Source organism: Artemia sp. Qi Xiang Cuo, chromosome 1, assembly GCF_049724085.1.
Source record: "Artemia sp. Qi Xiang Cuo chromosome 1, ASM4972408v1, whole genome shotgun sequence".
Taxonomy (NCBI): domain Eukaryota; kingdom Metazoa; phylum Arthropoda; class Branchiopoda; order Anostraca; family Artemiidae; genus Artemia; species Artemia sp. Qi Xiang Cuo.
Window position 1 is genome coordinate 35,383,038 of NC_142794.1, and position 19,842 is coordinate 35,402,879.

The 19,842-nt window shown below is 36.2% G+C and overlaps 1 protein-coding gene across 2 annotated transcripts in view; it reads right to left on the minus strand.

Annotated features, from left to right (window-relative positions):
• Window positions 1-9,388: 9,388 nt before the first annotated feature.
• Window positions 9,389-19,842, minus strand: part of LOC148956240 (galactosylgalactosylxylosylprotein 3-beta-glucuronosyltransferase P-like) — a 171,083-nt gene continuing 160,629 nt past the window's right edge. Inside the window, exon 7 of one of the 2 annotated variants that reach the window (XM_089094683.1) lies at window positions 9,389-9,985. In XM_089094683.1, the coding sequence (XP_088950809.1) occupies window positions 9,878-9,985 (108 nt within the window). In that variant the 3' untranslated portion in view covers window positions 9,389-9,877. The remainder of the gene's footprint in view (window positions 9,986-19,842) is intronic. The other variant, XM_089094675.1, reaches the window with a different exon arrangement.

Genomic DNA, 19,842 nt, shown 5'->3' on the forward strand with positions numbered 1-19,842 from the left:
AGGTTAATTGACTCATTGATTGCTATATTAAGCTTAAAACCTGTATTTCAAGAAATTAATTTTCCATTCAGCACTATTATTTCCTAGAAAGACATAACCTCTATATCGTAGCTACTTCTCTTGATGCATGCTACTTTGTTTAAAATCTAAGGTCTTTCCAAAAGAAAGGCAGATTCACCATCTTAAAACTGCTTATTGGTAGATACATTCCTGGGATTGGTGGTACCTGGGGCAGCATTAATTGAAGCGTCCCCCTCCTGACTCAAATATAAGCAAAAAAAGCCGAATCAAAGTGAAAAACTGGATCAAAGTGGGCAATTCCCCAGCCGCGGTGCCCCTCAAGCCACGACACATGGGACAACTACTCCAGTTGCCCCCCTCCCTTAGGAACGGCTCTGCTTATCGGAATTCATTGCTGGTACGTGAGCCACCTGATAATCTGCAATTGCTAACGCTGTTGGTGTAAATAAATTATTGAAAAAGAATACTTTTCTGAAGGAAAATATGGCTCTTCCATCATAGGCAGCGTAATACTGCTGCCTAAGTAAAGAACGATGTTGGCACAATGTATTATTTATTCTTTTATTTTTGGTTTCTTGGTTTTAGACCAGGGCACTTCGTATCGAAGGAGTTATCGTAGAAATTTCGAAAAAAGCTCATTCGATTGGAAATTGGAAGGGCTTGTGTCCTTTTTAATAGCCGAAAGTGATTGGAAGGCAACTAACACCCCTTCGACGCCCTCCATTTCCTCAAACTCATCCAATCAAAATTTTGAGATTGCCATTTTGTTCAACGTAGTTGAAAAATCTGGACATTATGTAATCTGGACATTATGTCCTTAAGGAGGAAACTCCCCCCACAGCTATCAGGGCAAGGGTTGTAAGTTATGCCCTGGGAGCATATAAGGTTTTAATAGAAAGCGTTGTCATAGAAACTTCAAAAGGGCTCATTCAGTTGGAAATTAAAAGGGCTAGTGCCGTTTTTAATTGTCGAAAGTGATTGGAGGGCAACTAACCCCCCTCTCACGCCAACCATTTCTCAAAACACATCCAATCAAAATTTTTAGATAGACATTTTTTTCAACGTAGTTGAAAGTTCTGAAAATTAAGTCTTTGGGGATGACAACCCTCCCCCCCCACATCCTCTTTGCAAGAGTTGTAAGTTATGCCCTGGGGGCATATAAGGTTTTTTTATAGAAAGCGTTGTCGTAAAAACATCAAAAGGGCTCATTCAATTGGCAATTGAAAGGGATAGTGCCCTTTTTAACGGTTGAAGGTGATTGGAGGGCAACTAACTCCCCTCACGCTCACCATTTCCCCAAACACATGCAATCAAAACATTCAGATATCCATTTTCTTCAACGTAGTTGAAAGTTCTGGAAATTAGGTCTTTGAGGATGATAATCCCCTCAGAACCCTCAGGGCAAGGGTTGTAAGTCAAGCCCTGGAGGCATATAAGGTCTTTATAGAAAGTGTTGTCGTAGAAACTTCGAAAAGGGTTCGTTTGATTGGAAATTGAAAGGGCTATTGCCCTTTTTAATAGTCGAAAGTGATTGTAGAGCAATCAACCCCCCTCTCACGCCTACGATTTTCCCAAACACATTCAATCGGAATTTTGAGATATCAATTTTGTTCAAACATAGTTGAAAGCTCTAGAAATTATGTCTTTGAGGATGACAGACCCCCCAGACTCCTCAAGGCAAGGGTTATGCCCTGAGGGCATATAAAGTTTTTATAGATAGCGTTCTCATAGAAACTTCAAAACAGGCTCATCCAATTGGAAATTGAAAGGGCTAGTGCCCTTTTTAATAGTCGAAAGTAATTGGAGGGTAACTAATACCCCTCTAACGCCCACTATTTCCCCAAACATATCCAGTCAAAATTTTGAGATAGCCATTTTGTTCAATTTAGTTGAAAGTTCTGAAAATTAGGTCTTTGGGGATTTCAACCCGCTCAAAGCCCTCAGGGTTATTGTTGTAAGTTGTGCCATGGGGGCATATAAGGTTTTTATAAAAAGGCTTGTCGTAGAGACTTCAAAAAGGGCTTATTCGATTGGTCATTGCCCTTTTAATAGTAGACAGTGATTGGAGGTTAACTAGCCCCCCTCTCACGCCCACCATTTCCCCAAACACATCTAATAAAAATTTGAGATAGCCATTTTTTTCAACGCAGTTGAAAGTTCAAGAAATTATGACTTTGAGGATGAAAATCACCCCCCCCCTCCCACATCCCTCAGGGCAAGGGCTTTAAGTTATGCCCTGGGGGCATGTAAGGTTTTTATAGAAAGCGTTGCTGTAGAAACTTCAAAAAAGGCTCGGTCGATTGGAAATTGAAAGGGCTAGTGCCCCTTATAAAAGTCAAATGTGATTGGAGGGTAACAAACCCCCCTCTTACGCCCACCATTTTTCCAAACACATCCAATCAAAATTTTGAGATAGCGATTTTGTTCAACGTAGTTGAAAGTTCTGGAACTTAGGTCTTTAAGCATAACACCCCCCCCCCCCACAGCCCTGAGGAGAAGGGTTGTAAGTTATGCCCTGGGGGCATATAAGTTTTTTTTTACAGAAAGCGTTGTCGTAGAAACTTCAAAAAGGGCTCATTCAATTGTGAATTGAGATGGCTAGTGCCCTTATTAATAGTCAAAAGTGACTGGAGGGCGAATGTCCTCCCTCCCCCACGCCCATCATTTTCCCAAACATTAAAAAACATTTCCAATCAACATTTTGATATATCCATTTTGTTAAACGTAGTTGGAGGGTCTGGAAATTATGTTTTTGAGTATGACAACCCCCCTCCCCACAGCCCTCAGGGCTAATGTTGTAAGTTATGCCCTGGGTTCATATAAGGTTTTTACAGAAAGTGTTGTCGTAAAAACTTCAAAAAGGGCTCATTTTATTGGAAATTTAGAGGGCTATTGCTCTTTTTAACAGTCGAAAGTAATGGGAGGGAGACTCACCCCCCCCCACAACCATCATTTTCCCAAACATTTACAATCAACATTTTGATATGGCAGTTTTGTTCAACGTAGTTGAAAGGTTAGAAAATTATGTCTTTGAGGATGACAACCCTCCCCCCATAGCCCTCAGGACAAGGTTCCTAAGTTATGCCCTTGGGGCATATAAGGTTTTTGTATAAAGTTTTGTCGTAGAAGCTTCAAAAAGAGCTCATTCGATTAGAAATTGAGAGGACTTGTGCCTTTCTTATTAGTCAAAAGTAATCAGAGGACAAATTCCCCTCCCCCCACCCATCATTTCCCAAAACACTTCCAATCAAAATTTTGAGATTGCTATTGAAAGGTCTGGAAATTATGTCTTTGAGAAAAAAAATCCCCCCAGCCCTCAGTGCAAGGGTTGTAAGTTTTGTCCTGGGGGAATATAAGTTTTTATAGAAGGCCTGCTCATATAAACTTTCGAAGGGGTTCATTGGATTGCTAGTCAGACGCTCTAGTGCTCTTTTCATGAGTCAAAGTGATGGGAGGGCAGCTAACACCCCCCCCCCACACGCACACACGTGGTATTGTCCCGAAATGAATTTAATAGAAGTTTTGAGATAGCCATTCTATTCAAAATAGTCCAAATATCATATAACAAGGCTTTTGGGGTTGAAATAAACCCTAGAGATTAGGGGTAAGGGTTGTAATTTATGCCCAGGGCGTATTTAAGGTTTTTGTAACCATTTGGAGGCAACGCTATAGTAAAGGCCATACGGCTCCAATGTTTTATTATTTATTGATTTTTCTTTTTCCAAAGGCACTTCATATGGAAGGGGTCGTCGTAGAAACTTCAAAGGGGGGCTCATTCAATTGGAAATTGAGAAATCTAGTGCCCTTTTTAAGGGTCAAAAGTGATTGGAAGGCAACTAAAACCCCTTCCACGCCCACCAGTTCCCCAAACACATCCAATCAAAATTTTGAGATAGCCATTTTGTTCAGCGTTGTTGATTTTCACATAGAAATTATGTTTTTGAAGAGGACACTCCCCAACACCCCTCAGGGCAAGGGCTGTAAACTATGCCCTAGGGGCATATAAGGTTTTTATAGAAAGCTTTGTCGTAGAAACTTAAAAAAGGGCTCATTCGATTGAAAATTCAAAGGACTAGCGCCCTTTTTAATAGTCAAAGTGATTGGAGGGCAACTAACACCTCTATCACGACCATCTTTTCCCTAAACACATCCAATCAAAATTTTTAGATAGCCATTTTGTTCAATGTAGTTGAAAATTCAGAAAATTAGGTCTTAGAGGATAACACCCCCCCCCCCCCAGCCCTCCGGGCAAGGGTGGTATATTATGCCCTGGGGGCATATAAGGTTTATATAGAAAGCGTTGTCGTAGAAACTTCAGAAAGGGCTTATTCGATTGGAAATTTAAATGGCTAATTCCCTTTTTAATAGTCGAAAGTGATTGGAAGGCAACTAACACCCCTTCCACGCCCACCATTTTCCCAAACCCGTCAAATTAAAATTTTGGTATAGCCATTTTGTTCAACGTAGTTAAAAGTTCTGGAAATTATATGTTTGAACAGGATCAAAAGGGAAGCTCGTATAAACTTTGGAGAGGGTACATTTGAATGGAAATTGAAAGTTCACTTTCATTGTTTAAGATTCAAAAAAGATCGGAGAGCAACTAGACCACGCCCCTCCACACCCTAAATGCATGATATGGAAATTTTGAGATAGACATTTTGTTAAGAATAGTTCAAAGCTCAGATATCAAAAACTCCGATGTCAATATAGCCCCCCAGGGCCCGGGGGTAGGCGTTGTAAGTTATGCCCTGGGGGTATATATGACTGTTATGGAAGGGATGCTCGTATAAACTTCATAGAGGGCTCATTTGGTTGGAAATTGATAGTTGTAATTCACTTTTTATGAGTAAAAAGTGATCGGAGGGTAGCTAGCCTCCCCCCTACTCCATTAATTTTTTTCCCAGAGGCACTTTCCGTACTAGAGGTAATTGTATAACTTCACAAAGTGGTTTATTCAATTGTAAATCGAAAGCGCCATGACCCTTCTTAAGAGTCAAAGGTTATTGGTCGGCTTCTAGCCCCCCCCCTCTCAAGCTTTTTTTCTACAAATATATCTGATAGAAAATTATAGGTAGCAAAATTAGAATTTTCAAAATTAGAATCGGAGGGGGGAGGGGCAACTGGCAATAAAATATTCGAAGGATTAAGGCTGGAGCTAAAATTTTCATTCAGGAGGTGGCGGTAGTTTTTCGTCGAAGGTGGGGAAGGTGTTCTAATTAACATTGTAGATTGTGCGTTGGTGAAGAGACATTGGCCCGCTAATTGAGTCTAATGATAGGAAGTGGTTAATAAAACAATTCCAGCCAAAAAGAAACTTAACCGAAACGCTGATAATTACCTGTTATAAGATATACCTATTATTTGCATTTAAACTTAGCAGAAAAAGGGACTTGGGGTCTGTACGGAGAATAGATCCTCACAAAATAAAAACTTTTAACCTACCTGTTTTTTATTCGTAAGAGCACTTTACTTAACTGTACCACTATCATCTACCAATCCCCCTTTCAAAATACGCAAACATATAACAAGAATTACTTATTTTTAATGAACATGTAACTTGGGCTATATATCAGACTAGGAGGGGGGGGATAAAGTAAAGTGAGACACTTTCAGGAACGATATATATAAATTTAAAAAAAAAAAGATAATAGTAGTTTCTAATATTTATAATCAGCATATAAATGAGGCTATTAACAATGAAACATGTCACAAAGACAATCGACCGTTTCAATGACAAAATGTTATCTTATATCCAGTTTGAATCCGATTTATTGGTTTTACTTATATTTGAACGCTGGAAAAATCAAGAAAGGTAAAGACAAACGGTAGATATATGATTTTTAGTCAAATATAGTTTTATACAATTCACATTAAAGAAAATATGTATTAACACCAAAACATACTAACTCTCATTGCGTCTTCAGGTATACACAGAATTAGTTCAAAGGAAGGGGCTGGGAGGGTTGTAAAAATTGATACTTAATCAATTAAAAGCAAAGAACTTGGGATTTTACTAGGGAAGGGGGGTGATTTTCCTTGGAAAATTTTCCGACGGATTGGGGAACTTCTGGGGACGGGGACGCCGGTTCCCTATCTATCTTGAGGATTCCATAAATTGAGAGGATAAAGACAGGAGCTAGAATTTTTGTTGAGGAGGTGATGCTATTTCTTGGGAGAGGGTTGGGGAAGAGGTTCTACCCAATTTTCTACATTTTGCTTTAGTGGAGAGGCAAAGGCTCCCCAGTTACAAAGAATATTTCCGTACGAACAATGATCTAACGTCATGTTCAACAAAACGTTTTGCAATTAGGTCCAATAGATTGTCAAATAAAAATAATTTTTTGTCACTTTTATATCCAAAATTTATTTCTGAGTGGCTCCTCTGAAGAAAATATTAAAAAATTGAAGAAAATCTTTTAAACTACTTATTTATTATTCCTAAGGTCCTAACAGTGCTCCACTTAACTTTACCACAATCTTCCGCCACCCTCCCCCACAAATACGAAAATATATAGGCCTAACCAGAAATAATCCTACTTATTTTCAATGAATTTCCCATGCTTGATTTTTTTCTTTAAGTTTATTCGTAGATAATTTCGGAGACCACACTGCCTTTCCATGACGATAAATAAAAGTTCAAATAGGGATAAAATCCTTTTAATAGACAGTGTTTTTTATAACAATGATAGAAATTCACAAAAATACCAGATATTTCGGTCACGTATACAGTGACCGTCATCAGTGGTAAAACTAAAATAAAACAATTTAAACCAAAAGTTTATATACTAAATCAAATAACACTACATATTGTTTGAATCTCTAATTCTTTTCAAAGCAAAGGCGGAAGCTATTCTCTTTGACCTTCTTGGATTCTGTTCATTAGCGTTAAATTCTATAACATTTGGACAAAGGTCAACTAAATTGGGTGAATTAGACTTTACTCTGTCAGATATTAATAAATAATAATAGATAGAATTCAGCACATATTCACCTGTATCCCTATTCAAAGCAATATTCTTGAATAAGATTTTCTTTATTTCAAGAGTTTCACGAAAAATTTGCTTTAAACCCCGATCCCTAGAAATCAAAGAGACATTCTCGAACAAAATAAAATGGTCTAGAAAATTAAAAATATGTTCTGAAAGGGCTGAAGTCAAATCTTCAGACTTAGAGTCTTGCTTTAAAGCCGAAGAAATAGAATCTTTGTGTTGTAATAATCTCATTTCCAAACTCTGGTTCGTACGTCCCACATATGAGCTTCCACAAGTACATGGGATCTGATAAACCCCACTTTGTTGCCCCAATGAAGGTAGATCCTTCCCAGAATTTAGAAAACTACCCAAAGTATTATTACTCTTTAAAGCTACCCTTAAACCATTGCTTTGTAAAATTCTCTTAAGTTTTTCACTTAACCCGGGTACATATGGTAAGGAACAAAAAAAATCCTTCTCCTGAGTTGTCTCAAAGACTTCCTTAGAAATCTCTAGAAACCTTTTTCTTCTTTTTGAAAAAGTCTGGTTAATTAACCATTCTGGATACATGTTACTTATTAGTATTTTCCTTAGAAAAGACAATTTCTCCTGAACAAATTTTGGAGAGCAAATACTAAAGATCCGATCAGTTAAAGAAATGATCAAACCAATTTTTACTTGGCGAGCGTGACCGGAACCATAAGAGAAAAATCTATTGTTATTTGTCGGTTTTCTGTAAATTTTATAATCCAGACTATTTTGATTTTTCAAAAGAAGAACATCAAGGAAAGGAAGTTTCCCATTCTCTTCCAATTCAACAGTAAACTTTAAATCCCCTCCCAAACAATTAAGAAGTTCCAAAAATCCTTTTAATTCCTCCTCGCCATAATCCCATACTGAAATTATGTCATCCATATACCGTCACCAAAAATTAGGTTTTAAAAAATATGAATGTAAAGTACTTATTCCAATATTCTCAAAAAAAATATTAACTAATAAAGGTAATAAATGGGCCCCAATAGGTAAACAATTTATTTTTTCGAAATACTCCCCTCTAAATTGAAAAAAATAAGAGAACTTATTACACAACCTCACTAAATACATAATTACAGAAACTTCTAAATCTGTTTTGCCACTGATCAAATCCAAATTTCTTAAGAGCTTTCCTTCTAGAAGAGTTTCGGCTGCTTCTACATCAATATTTGTGTACATTGATACAATGTCGAAGCTTGAAAGCAAAGAATTCGAAGAAATTTCTACTTTTTTCAGTTTTTCAACCAAATTCGAAGAATTCTTAATAAACGAAATTTGTGTAGACAAAAGTGGTTTACAGATTGACACTAACCATTTGCTCAAAACACTTGTTGGTGACCTTGTACTTGACACAATTGGTCGTAATTGTAGGTTAGGCTTATGAATTTTGGGAAGTCCATATAGTTTAGGGCACAAGGAACTGCGTAGCAGGCATTTGTAATAGAGTTGAGGTGTAATTTTTCCTTCATCCTTTAAGCACTTCGATTCTTTCTTAAATTTATTTGTAAAAGAGTCTGTTGGATTATACGATAGCTTCTTGTATGTTTTTTCATCCTTTAGTAAACTTCTTAATTTTGATTCGTAGTCGTCAGTATTCATCACAACTAAAGTGTTACTCTTATCTGCTTTTGTAATGGTAATTGAATCATCCTTTTTCAAGTTTTTAATAATTTTTAAGTCTATGATGTTCGTACTAAGAAATCCCGGTTTGTACACAAAATTGGAAAGGGCTTTTACGGTAGAGCCTGTTACTAAGCTAACATATTTTATTAGATCTGTATTTTTGTGCAAATATGTTACTATTGAAGATATAAGGTCTTCTAAGGGGACTTTATCTGGTTTAAAACAAAATTTTGGACGCTTTTCAAGCACTGATTGTTCTTGCATCGTTAAATTTCTTGATGAAAAATTAACCACACCTGGTCCAAGAATTGACGAAGGATGAAAAAATTCTTCTAATTGTTTTCATTTTCATAGCTTTAACAAATAAAAAATTAATTAAGATTTATAGGAATAAATATCAGCATATGTATATTAAACTGACAATGCACATTTTTTTTTTCAGTAAATTCATTTGAATTTTTTTTCAGTAAGGTACAAATTATATTCTGGATTTTAGAAAGCATAGGGTTTTAGAACTCTACTCATATTAATTCCTGTTCGTTTTGAGTTTCATTTATTAATTAATAATGATTTGGGGTGGTTGTATGCTTAGTAGATTATTTGATTTTATTTTTGTTCATTTTGGTTTAATGGATTTCTTTACTTTTTTTCGAAAAACTTCTTTTGTAGAAAAAGTTTTTTTTTAACTAATTTAAGAAAAAGATCGATTGACTCATTTATTGCCCTGTTAAACTTAGAATCTGCATTTCAAGAAATCAATTTTCCATTAAGCAATAAGGTCGACTGACTCAGTGTTGAGAAAAGATCAAAGAGATGCATCTCTTGATCTTAGCCCGAAAGCATAGATCCTACAGCTTAAGAGGCTACCTAACATGTTCCTTAAGCCAAGATTGATAGGAAGTAGAAGAGTCTGTTTTCATTAATTCTGCTTCTTTCTTTTCTGAAAGATATACCTGGTAGCCATGCTTCTAAGACATAGAAATATTTGAAAAATTTTGCAATGACTCTTACTTTAATATTGAAAATCGTACTAGAAACAAGCTCAGTAAATATATAAACTTAGAAACCACTTGGGATTTAAATAATGATATACGTTAAAGTTAGAATAAACATTATCTGAGCAATATAATGGCGTGATCTACCAATTTACAGTCTCACAGCCCACTGAATGGAAGGGCCGGTTTGGCGCAAGTCTGAAGGAATTTTATTCCTGTTTGAATACAGAATTATCACAGTATTTGATCCAACAGAAATGGAATGTTAGTGTCGTTGTGCTTTGCCCCTGCTGCCTTCTCAGCTGGTTGGCTTTTCTTCGTTTGTGTATGCCAAACTAAAATCTGGAAATAAAAGAAATGAGAGGTAAATAAACAAAAGGAGAAGTTTGAGCACTGAACAATGATATCTGGGAACGTTGATACCAGACTGGACCAGGGAAGTCAATTGGGGAGGGGGGACAACACCCCGCTAGATTTTGAAAAACACCTTTTTCTGGTATTTTTATTAAAGAAATACTTTCTTGGTAGTTTCATTGAAAAAAAAACATTGTCCCCCCCCCAGATTTTGAAAAACAAATTTAACCCCTTTTCCACGAGTTTCGGGAATTGACGCCCCTGGACTGGATTAATTTTCGAAAAATTCATCTTATTAAGCTCTTTATTGGGCTAATTAGTTTTCCTAAAATATACCTTGCTAGACCATTGTGTCTTGCTTGTTTTAATTTTTTGCTGTTGAAACTTCTGTAGACTTAGTTTACTATAATAGGATTTCCTACCTCTATTGGAGGGAATCAACCCAGTCTATCATTAGTGTACGTTATTGAGGATCGGGAACGCCATCCCAGGAATCGCTAGGCTAGGATTAAGCTAGATCCTCGCGTCGACCATTTTGTGGTTGAGTACTTCCAGGTAAATTTATTTAGATCAACCGTTTTGTCATCACCGTCATGATTCGTTACAATTTTTTGTTTCCCTGAAGAAAGATGTTTCTTGAAACACCGGTCTTTCTTGAATGAAATTGACATTCTCGTAAATTTCTGTGTCTTTTTGGAATGAGATTACAGTCAACGCACAATTTCAGTCATTGCTTTCTGATTTTCTTACATTTTACTTGCTAAATCCTTTGTTTAGGTATTAGAATAAAACATTAGTTCAAGAGGTTCTGACAACATCCATATCCCTATGCTTACCTATATGTTCACGAGGAAATTTCGAGGGAAATAATCCTATCTGTTCTTTGGAACTTTTGGAGGATTAGTATATTTAAAAGTAAAAAAAGGTGACATCGAATCGTTTAAATAATAAATTTCTTCCTAGAAACAGTTTCTTTTTTTTTGGTTATTTAAGAGTCAATTATTTTATAACATGATCTAATTTTTGCTTAATTTTTATCATTTGACACGCTATGAAAACATGAAGTGGGGAAGGAAAAACACCCAATACACCCTTGTGTTTGAAAACCTAAAAGAAATACACCAAAAAGGGAAAATTTCCCGAAAAAAAATATGTGTTTCTGCAGTATTATTCCGCTTGGACATTATTTATTTCTTATCTCATTCACAAAGAAAAACTTAATGACACCTCTGCAGGTATTAACGAATATTCGATAGCCCTAGGCTGGCCCTGAAAAATACTTGCTCTCCTTCAAATGGTGTCGCTTAATGTGACCCAAATAAATTTCTGATAATATAGCAAAAGTACTGCCATGTGTAGAACTGGCACATTTTTCTTCATAAGAACAAATTTTGCCATTTCTTCTCTTGATCACAAATTTCTGCGTGGGCGCAAAAAAAAAAAATCTAGAAATTCTCAATAAAGCGTCAAAGTAGATATTGACACAAAAATCATAATTCATTGTTTCAGAGTGGTTCATATAACATAATGTTTATATAACATAGTTGTGGCTCGGATGAAAAGCTTTAAAATATAGCCTTAAAATGTCTTAAAGTTTTAAAATGTAGTAGGTATTAAAATACCTACTACAGATTCATGAAAATTAAAAAACAAAAAAATTCTTTGTCCTCTTTTTAAGTGTGGTAGTCTATAAATGCAAGAATTTATGAAGATTAATAGAATGACAATCAGTGTTTTGGAGAATTGTCTGCTTGCGATTTTAGGGTCGTCTTAGTTCAGCCTGATAAAAGGTTAAGTATCAGTTAATCAATCATTTTATTCGTAATAAAGCAATACTACAAATGTGAAACGGTTATTCAGCCTAAGAAACTTAACTCGTTGTGCATCCTGCCCAGATTCACATAATGCTTTTCTTTTTATATTTCCTGAAAATGTTTCTGGTATGAAAAGGTTTAATGTTTCATGGTTTGAATACAGTATGTACTGAAGAACTAAGTAGGCACAATTTAAGACCAAAAAGAGTTGAATAAATAATTTGTATAAAAAGGAACTTTAAAAAACCTTGTTTTATAAATGGACTAAAAAGGGGAAACTTAATTTTTCGGTTCTAAAAAATACTTTTAACATACATACTTCAAAATTTTCAGAATATTTGAATTTTGTAAACTCTTTTATTCAAACTTGTACAAATTTTCTAAAAAATTATACGTTGTTCGCATTTTACTTAAAGAACTGTGAATTTGTCGTCCACAGCATTCATAAAATTATGCATGCATGATAAATACTTAAATTTCAACAGGTAGTTGACTGAAAATGCGCACCACGTTTAAATTCTTAAATTTTTTTTATAAGTTTAAATTTAAATTTTTTTAAAGTTTTGTTTAACTTTAAAGTTTTTTTTTGTTTAAGTTTTAATTTTTTTTTAAAGAGTTAACGACATTCAAAATATTTAGACAATTTTGAAGTATGTACATCAAAAGTATTCTTTAGAAGCGAAAAATTTCCCTTTTTTAGTCCACTCATAAAACTTGGTTTTTTAAAAGTTTTTTTTCATAAAGTATTTTTTCGTCCTGAACTACCAAGAGGAAAAAACCTATAGCAAAAATATGATGCTCTTTAGCGCCATCTTAATTGGTGAAATAAAGGCCATTTAGGTATATCTTAGGACCCTTACAAAAAAATTGTGGAAAGTGAACCTCCGCTTTGTTTTAGCTTATGTATCAAACAGTTCGTGGTAACGAACTGTAAGTAAGGAGCGACCCGGCTCAATGGTAACCGAAACTCTAGAAAACGGGTTTTTGATACCAATAGATACATCAAAAGAATCAAATTTCAATGCTGATTTCAAATATATAACTTTCATCAAGTTTAGTGCTACCCATCAAAAGTTACGCGCCTGAGAAAATTTGGCTGATTTTCAAAAAAAGAGGGGAAAGACCCTCTAAAAGTTATAGAACCTTAATGAAGATCACACCATCATATTCAGCGTCTCAGAAAACCCTACTGTAGAGGTCTCAACCTCCTATGTACAAAAATGCGGAGTTTTGCATTTTTTGCCAGAAGAAAGATCACGGATGCGGGTTTATTTGTTTGTTTTTTTCCCAGGAGTGATCGTATCGACCCAGTGATCCTAGAATATCGTGGGTGGGCTCATTGGAATGGAAATTAAAAGCTCTATTGCCCTTTTTAAGTGACCAAAAAAATGAAGGCCAACTAGGCCCCCTCCCATGCTCATTTTTTTCCCAAAGTCACCCGATCAAAATTTTGAGATAGCCATTTTGTTCAGTATGGTCGAAAATATGATAACTTTATCTTTTAGGATGACTTAATCCCCCGAAGTCCCCGGGGGGAGGGCTAAAAGTTATGAACTTTACCCAATGTTAACATTTAGTCTTGGTTTTTGGGAAGTATACAGACGTTTTCAGGAGGGTTTTTTCTGGTAGTGGGGGAGTGGGTCGGGGGTTATGTTGGAGGATCTGTCCATGCAGGAAGCTTTCATGGGGGAAGGGAAATTGCCATGAAGGGGGCGCCGGACTTGTCAGCATTATTTATTGGTTATTGGGAAGTATACATACATTTTCAGGAAGGATTTTTTTTCTGGAGGGGGGGGGAATGGAGGAGGGGGTTACTCGGGAGAATCTTTCCGTGGAGGATGTTTCTTTGGGGTAAGGGATATTTCTATGAAGGGGGCGCCGGATTTCCAAGCATTATTTAAAAAACGATCAGAAATTAAATAAAAAAACAAACAAGTTTTTTCAACTGAAAGTAAGAAGCAACATTAGAACTTAAAACGAACAGAAATTATAACGTATATGAGGGGGGTCTCCCGCAAGTCAATAACTCGCTATTTATGCTACAGTTTTTTTTAGTTCTTTCAAAAGACCTATCTATTCTAATTAAACGGCCTTTGTGATTCAGGGGTTTGTGAATCAATTTTTTTTTTACTTTTAACGTAAAGAGCGTGGTATTGACTAAGGAGAGAACCCCCTCATATACGTAATAAAAAAAACAATAAAAAAAACAAACGATACGGCTCAATAGTAATCGAAACTTTTAAAAACGGAATTTTGATGTCAATAAATGTATCACAAGAATAGGTTTATAATTCTGATTCTAAATATATAAATTTTATTAAGTTTAGTATAACTCATCAAAGGCTACGAGCCTGAGAAAATTTACTCGATTTTTAAAGAGGGGGGAAACATCCACTAAAAGTGAAAGAACTCTAATGAAAATCAAACCTTCAGATTCAGCGTATCAGAAAAACCTATTACATAGGTTTCAAGCTCATATCTGCAAAAATCTGCAACTTTGTATTTTTTGCCGGAAGAAAAATATACGAATATAGAAGTTAGTTACGTAAGTTAATTTGTAAATTACGTCATAACCAAATTTAGAGACATCCATTTAGCAAAAAAAAGTAAAAATTTTATGCAAATATTGTTTACTTATTCAATGACGGTGAGCCAAAATAAAAGCTGCATTAACTAAAAAACGATAAGAAATTGAATAAAAAAAAACAAGTTTTTTAAGCTGAAAGTAAGGAGCGACATTAAAACTTAAAACGAACATAAATTATTCCGTATATGAAAGAGGCTGTCCCCTCCTCAACGCCTCGCTCTTTGCGCTAAAGTTTGACTCTGTCTCACAACTTTATTTTTTAAAACAATAAAAAACTTTAGCGTAAAGAGCGAAGCGTTGAGAAGGGGACAGCCCCTTTCATATACGGAATAATTTCTGTTCGTTTTAAGTTTTAATGTCGCTCCTTACTTTCAGTTTAAAAAACTTGTTTTTTTTTATTTAATAAGATAATAAGGAGACACCAGATCTTCCTGTTCTTATTACTGTGTTCTTAAATACATGACAATCAACAGATGTCACACCTCAGTCTCCTTTAAGGGCTAGGCACACGTAGCTGATTTCGGGAACCGATTTCAGCAAGGTTGTATTCCATGTCGAGTGATTATAATTAATAATGGTAAGAGGCGGGGCTTGGTGACGTTTTTCGGTGATTAATCATCATTAATTACGATTAATTTACGATAATCCTTAAATACGATTAATTACATGCCTAAAGTTCGAAAGCCTCACTTAATTTCTTGTCTAGAACGTAATTAATCATAAATAATCACCGAAAAACGTCACCAAGCCCCGCCTCTTACCATTATTAATTATAATCACTCGACATGGAATACAACCTTGCTGAAATCGGTTCCCGAAATCAGCTATGTGTGCCTAGCTGATAACTTTATCTTTGCTAAGCCCCTAAGCCCCGCCTCTTAGCATCATTAATTATAATCACTCGACGTGAAATACACCCTTGCTGAAATCGGTTCCCGAAATCAGCTACGTGTGCCTAGCCCTTTAGGGCCAATAATGGACCGAAACTGTAACGGGGTATTGTTTCAGTTAGTGATGCCAATGCCTGAAAATGAAAGGGAAAGGGGGGCTGGGGCAAAATGTGTTTGTCAAAATCTAGGGACGGCAGTTTTCTCTTTGATTTTTCCAATGAAAATAACAAAAAGCATTTTTCAATGAAAATACCAAGAGAAGTATTTTCCTAGGCGGGGGAGCAACTCCCAGTTGGCACTGCTGACTTCATTAATAAAAGACAGAATTACTTTTTATTTTAGTATTATTCACGTTATTGGCTAAAAGTGAAGGACTCTTGTTACCATTGTTCGGCAACTAAAACAATCCACTGTACCAAATATGACGGAAAAAAAGAGGAAACTAATAGTCGCCATGGCGTAACAATAAATTAGCCGTAAGCTAAAAATCCCATTTGTTGGCACATCGGCCTAAGATAAGGATGATATTATGCATTTACCACAATTAAATACCAAAGATAAGAATACTAATGTTGACATACACGGAATATTGTTTATATAGACGATAGACGAAGTTCTTACAAGGACATGTTGTTTCGTTGCCCAAAAGATATGAATAAACATGAAAAATGGACTAAAAATTCTGGCGTAAATTTTGTTGGAAAACCTTTTTTTCAGCTAAATTGTTATTCGGGGTTTATGTTAGAGGCATCTTTCTTACGTTCGTTTCAGGTAGGAGTGACGACAAATGGGAGGGGGAGGTGAGGGGGCCCATGTTCTCTTAGATTTTCTTCTCCCTTGATTTTGAAAAATACAGTTTTTGGGTGTATTTTCATTGAAAAATGCCTTTTTTTTTTCATTGCAACAACGGCAAATTCCCCCTCTCCCTAGATACTGAAAAATATTTTGCCGCCACCTAAATTGTTGTTAATTGATGCCACTGATCGATAGAAAGGAAAAGGTTAGACTGTAGACAAGCCGAAAACAGCTGTATTTTGTTTTGAAGCAAAGAAACGCAAAATTGTAAAAAGTAAATTCAATCTTAATTTAAATTGCGAATCAACTGTACTGAATAAATCAAGATAAAAAAGCAAAAGGACTCTGTAGAATCATTGCCAGCGCATCACAATTCTATCAGAATTCAGACGCATCGGGGAGTTTGAATCTGGACGCATCAAGCGTCGAATCTACGTTTCACTTGGTCGTTTTCTTTTTTACATAGGACAAGTGGCAAACCTGGGGAAGCTACCATTTCATCTAACCGTCACAAGCATTAAACGTCATCTCGTCCACAAGGAAAATCCGTCAAAACATCAACACGTCAGGGGATCGACAGTCATAACATCGACACGTCAGGACATCGATAGTCGCAATCGCTACCCGTCAGAACGTCGACAGTAATAACATCGATACGCCAGTTCATCGACAGTCATAATATCGACACGCCAGTTCATCGACAGTCATAACATCGACATATCATAACATCTAAAAAATTTTTTAGATGTTGTGAGGTGTCGATGTTATGACTGTCGATGTTCTGAAGGTTAGTGGTTCTGAAGGATTTTTGTTATGAAAAAAATTCATAAGTTTATATAATAGTAATAAGTATGTAGTAGTTTAGAAACAAATTTTGGCTATATATTTGCACATCAGGGGGGTGGGGGTACAGCATAGCATATATTAAATACGTAACCTAACCTAAAGTAGGTACATTCTCTCCCCCCTAAACTCCAAAAAACTAAAGTTCAAAAATTTTAGATGTTATGACGTGTCGATGTTATGACTGTCGACGTTCTGACGGGTAGCGTCTGTGACTGTCGGTGAACTGACGTGTCAATGTTATGACTGTCGACGTTCTGACGGGTAGAGATTGTGACTGTCGATGAACTGACATGTTGATGCTATGACTGTCGACGTTCTGACGGGTAGCGATTGTGACTGTCGATTTCTTGACGTGTTAATGGTATAACTGTCGATGTCCTGACGTGTCGATGTTCTGACGGATTTTTTTTCCATGTTATGATGGATTTTGTCGATGTCCTGACGGTAGTGGTCCTGACGTGTCGGTGTCCTTGTGCCTTCCCGCAAACCTATCCCCCAACCTTGCTACAGCAGGGATTGATCACTAAACCTCGTATTACCAACCAAAGTGTTACGACGGGGTATTTGACTAAATAACGGTATTAAATTCTCTTATTCAAAGAGCTTCCTAACATTAGTACGTCCAAATTTTCATGAAAGGCCTCCGAATCGAAAAGCTAGGGGGGGGGAGGGCAATATGGCATTTATCCTCCCTGTATTCCAGTATGAAGATTGTTAGGTTTATTGAAACAAGGAAATAAACAAAATCTGTTGATGAATTTAATTTACCAAAAATCGTATCCCCGAAGTTGGCACAAATCAAAGTTGTTGGTCTTTTTTTATGATCATATAATATGAATGAATTGGTATTTCAGGCAAAATTTCGACGGTCGATTTTTGGTTAGTGAAAACTAAAATTGATAAAACAACATCTTTTGAATTAAATATACTCTTTCAGTCTTATGAAAATTGAAGCAATAGTGTATTTTTTGGTTTATTTTTTATGGTCTAAAAAACTTAGGGTGACTGGGGCACATACACATGTAAAACAGCAGTGGAACAATTTTGTGAAAATCCTAGGGGGGGGGGGGGGCGTTGTAGTCGATTTTCCCAAGTCAAATGAAAATGACAGTGCAAAATGAGCGATAAAGGCAAATACATACTAAAGAAAACTAATCCGTTTCTGTGGATGCTTGAATCATGTAGGTTTATCTTAGTTTCGACAAGATTTTTGAAGACACTAAGTTTTAGCTGGGATGGCTGGGTCTGGGGGTTCAGCTACTCCCCCCTGTCCCATAGTAAATTACGCTCGGGTAGAAAAGCTGGCCCAGTTCCTCATGAAACCCCATGATTTTTACTTATTTTTCTACGACTGTCACATTAATCAACTGTTTTAATTGTTGTTTTGACGGATCGATCCGCCCCCACAATCATTTGCTACTTACGTGCCTAGAATTGAACATGACCTAGCAAACTTAGTATAAACTGTGACAAAATTAAAGAAATTTTGTCCCAATCTTTTCTAACATTGTTGGAAAGCATTTTCATTTGAAATGAGAACAACAAAATATTTGCTTCTGTTGCTTAGTTCATTTCCATAAAGGATTATTATGTTGATAACTAAAAGACCACTATTTCTCTCCAATCTCTGATCTAATCTAAATTTGTGTTCTGATTGACCCGCTCTCAATGAATTCTTGTTTTAAGTTACAGTCTTACTGACACGCTTTTGGACCTTAGGATTTAGGCTATTTAAGGCCGTGCCCAGGGGAGTAGGGGGCTTGAACCCCCCATCTCCCAAAACGTTTGTCTGACTCGTAAAAATGTAACAAAAATGGATATAAGCAGATTTTTGTATGCGTTTTTGAGGCTATTTTTATGTACCCCCCCCCCAAAAAAAAAAATCCTGGATACGGCCCTGATGCTATTCAGTGTCAAAATAAGAAGGACAAAACTGAAGCACCGTTTGCAGCCTACAAGACTTACTTCAGAATTTTGAAGTAAGTAGCAGAGCAGAATACGGAGAATAAGTCAGGTGCAGCAATTTAAAAGAGAAAATGACGAGCTAAAACATAGGTTTAAGAATATGCTAAGTTAGATTATAAGAAATAGATTAAATTATATTATAAAGCAGAATAATTATATTAGCCACTATTTTGTCCTTTTATGGAAGAATCTTCCAAACAGAATATTTAATATTTGGGTTTTATATTAGACTCAGGCGCATAAGAAAATATTTGAGGGGGTGGGTGTCAGTAGGGTGTATCTTTTGAATTCTACGAGACGTATAGGAAAACATTTCTACGAGACGTATAGCAATTTCCATGTAATTTGCTTTCTGGTAGGTATTCTATTCTACAGGTCATTACACTCTTTGCCAAGAGATTTACGCAATTAATTAAACCTGTATTATAAAACCAGCGCGTCTTGTTTCGAGTTTTAACGGACAAGTTTTTGAAAAGCAAACGGTTTTTTTTCTTGTTTAACATTTGCAAAAAAGGGGTAATTAGTGAGTGGAAAATTTTTTAATGCATTTACAATCGGAGATGTTTGATTAACCTTTGCAAAAAAAGGGGTAATGGGATTTGTGAATTGGAGGAGATGCCATGATTATGTACTGTATAATACACAAGTGATGTTTTGGAGCGTATTGCCAATTTAACGAGAAAATGACTGAAAAGTGTTTTGAGGGAGATGGGTTGCATGGAGGGTTGAGTTGCATGAGAGTTCAGTTAAAGGGGGTACAGTTACACGGGGGTTTCGGTTCTCCAGGGGTGCAGTTCCCAGGGGGTTCAGTTGCCCGGGGGTTGAGTTAAATGGGGATTGAGTTCCACGAGAGTACGAGAAAATGACTGAAAAGTGTTTTGAGGGAGATGAGTTGCATGGAGGGTTGAGTTGCATGCGAGTTCAGTTAAAGGGGGTACAGTTACACGG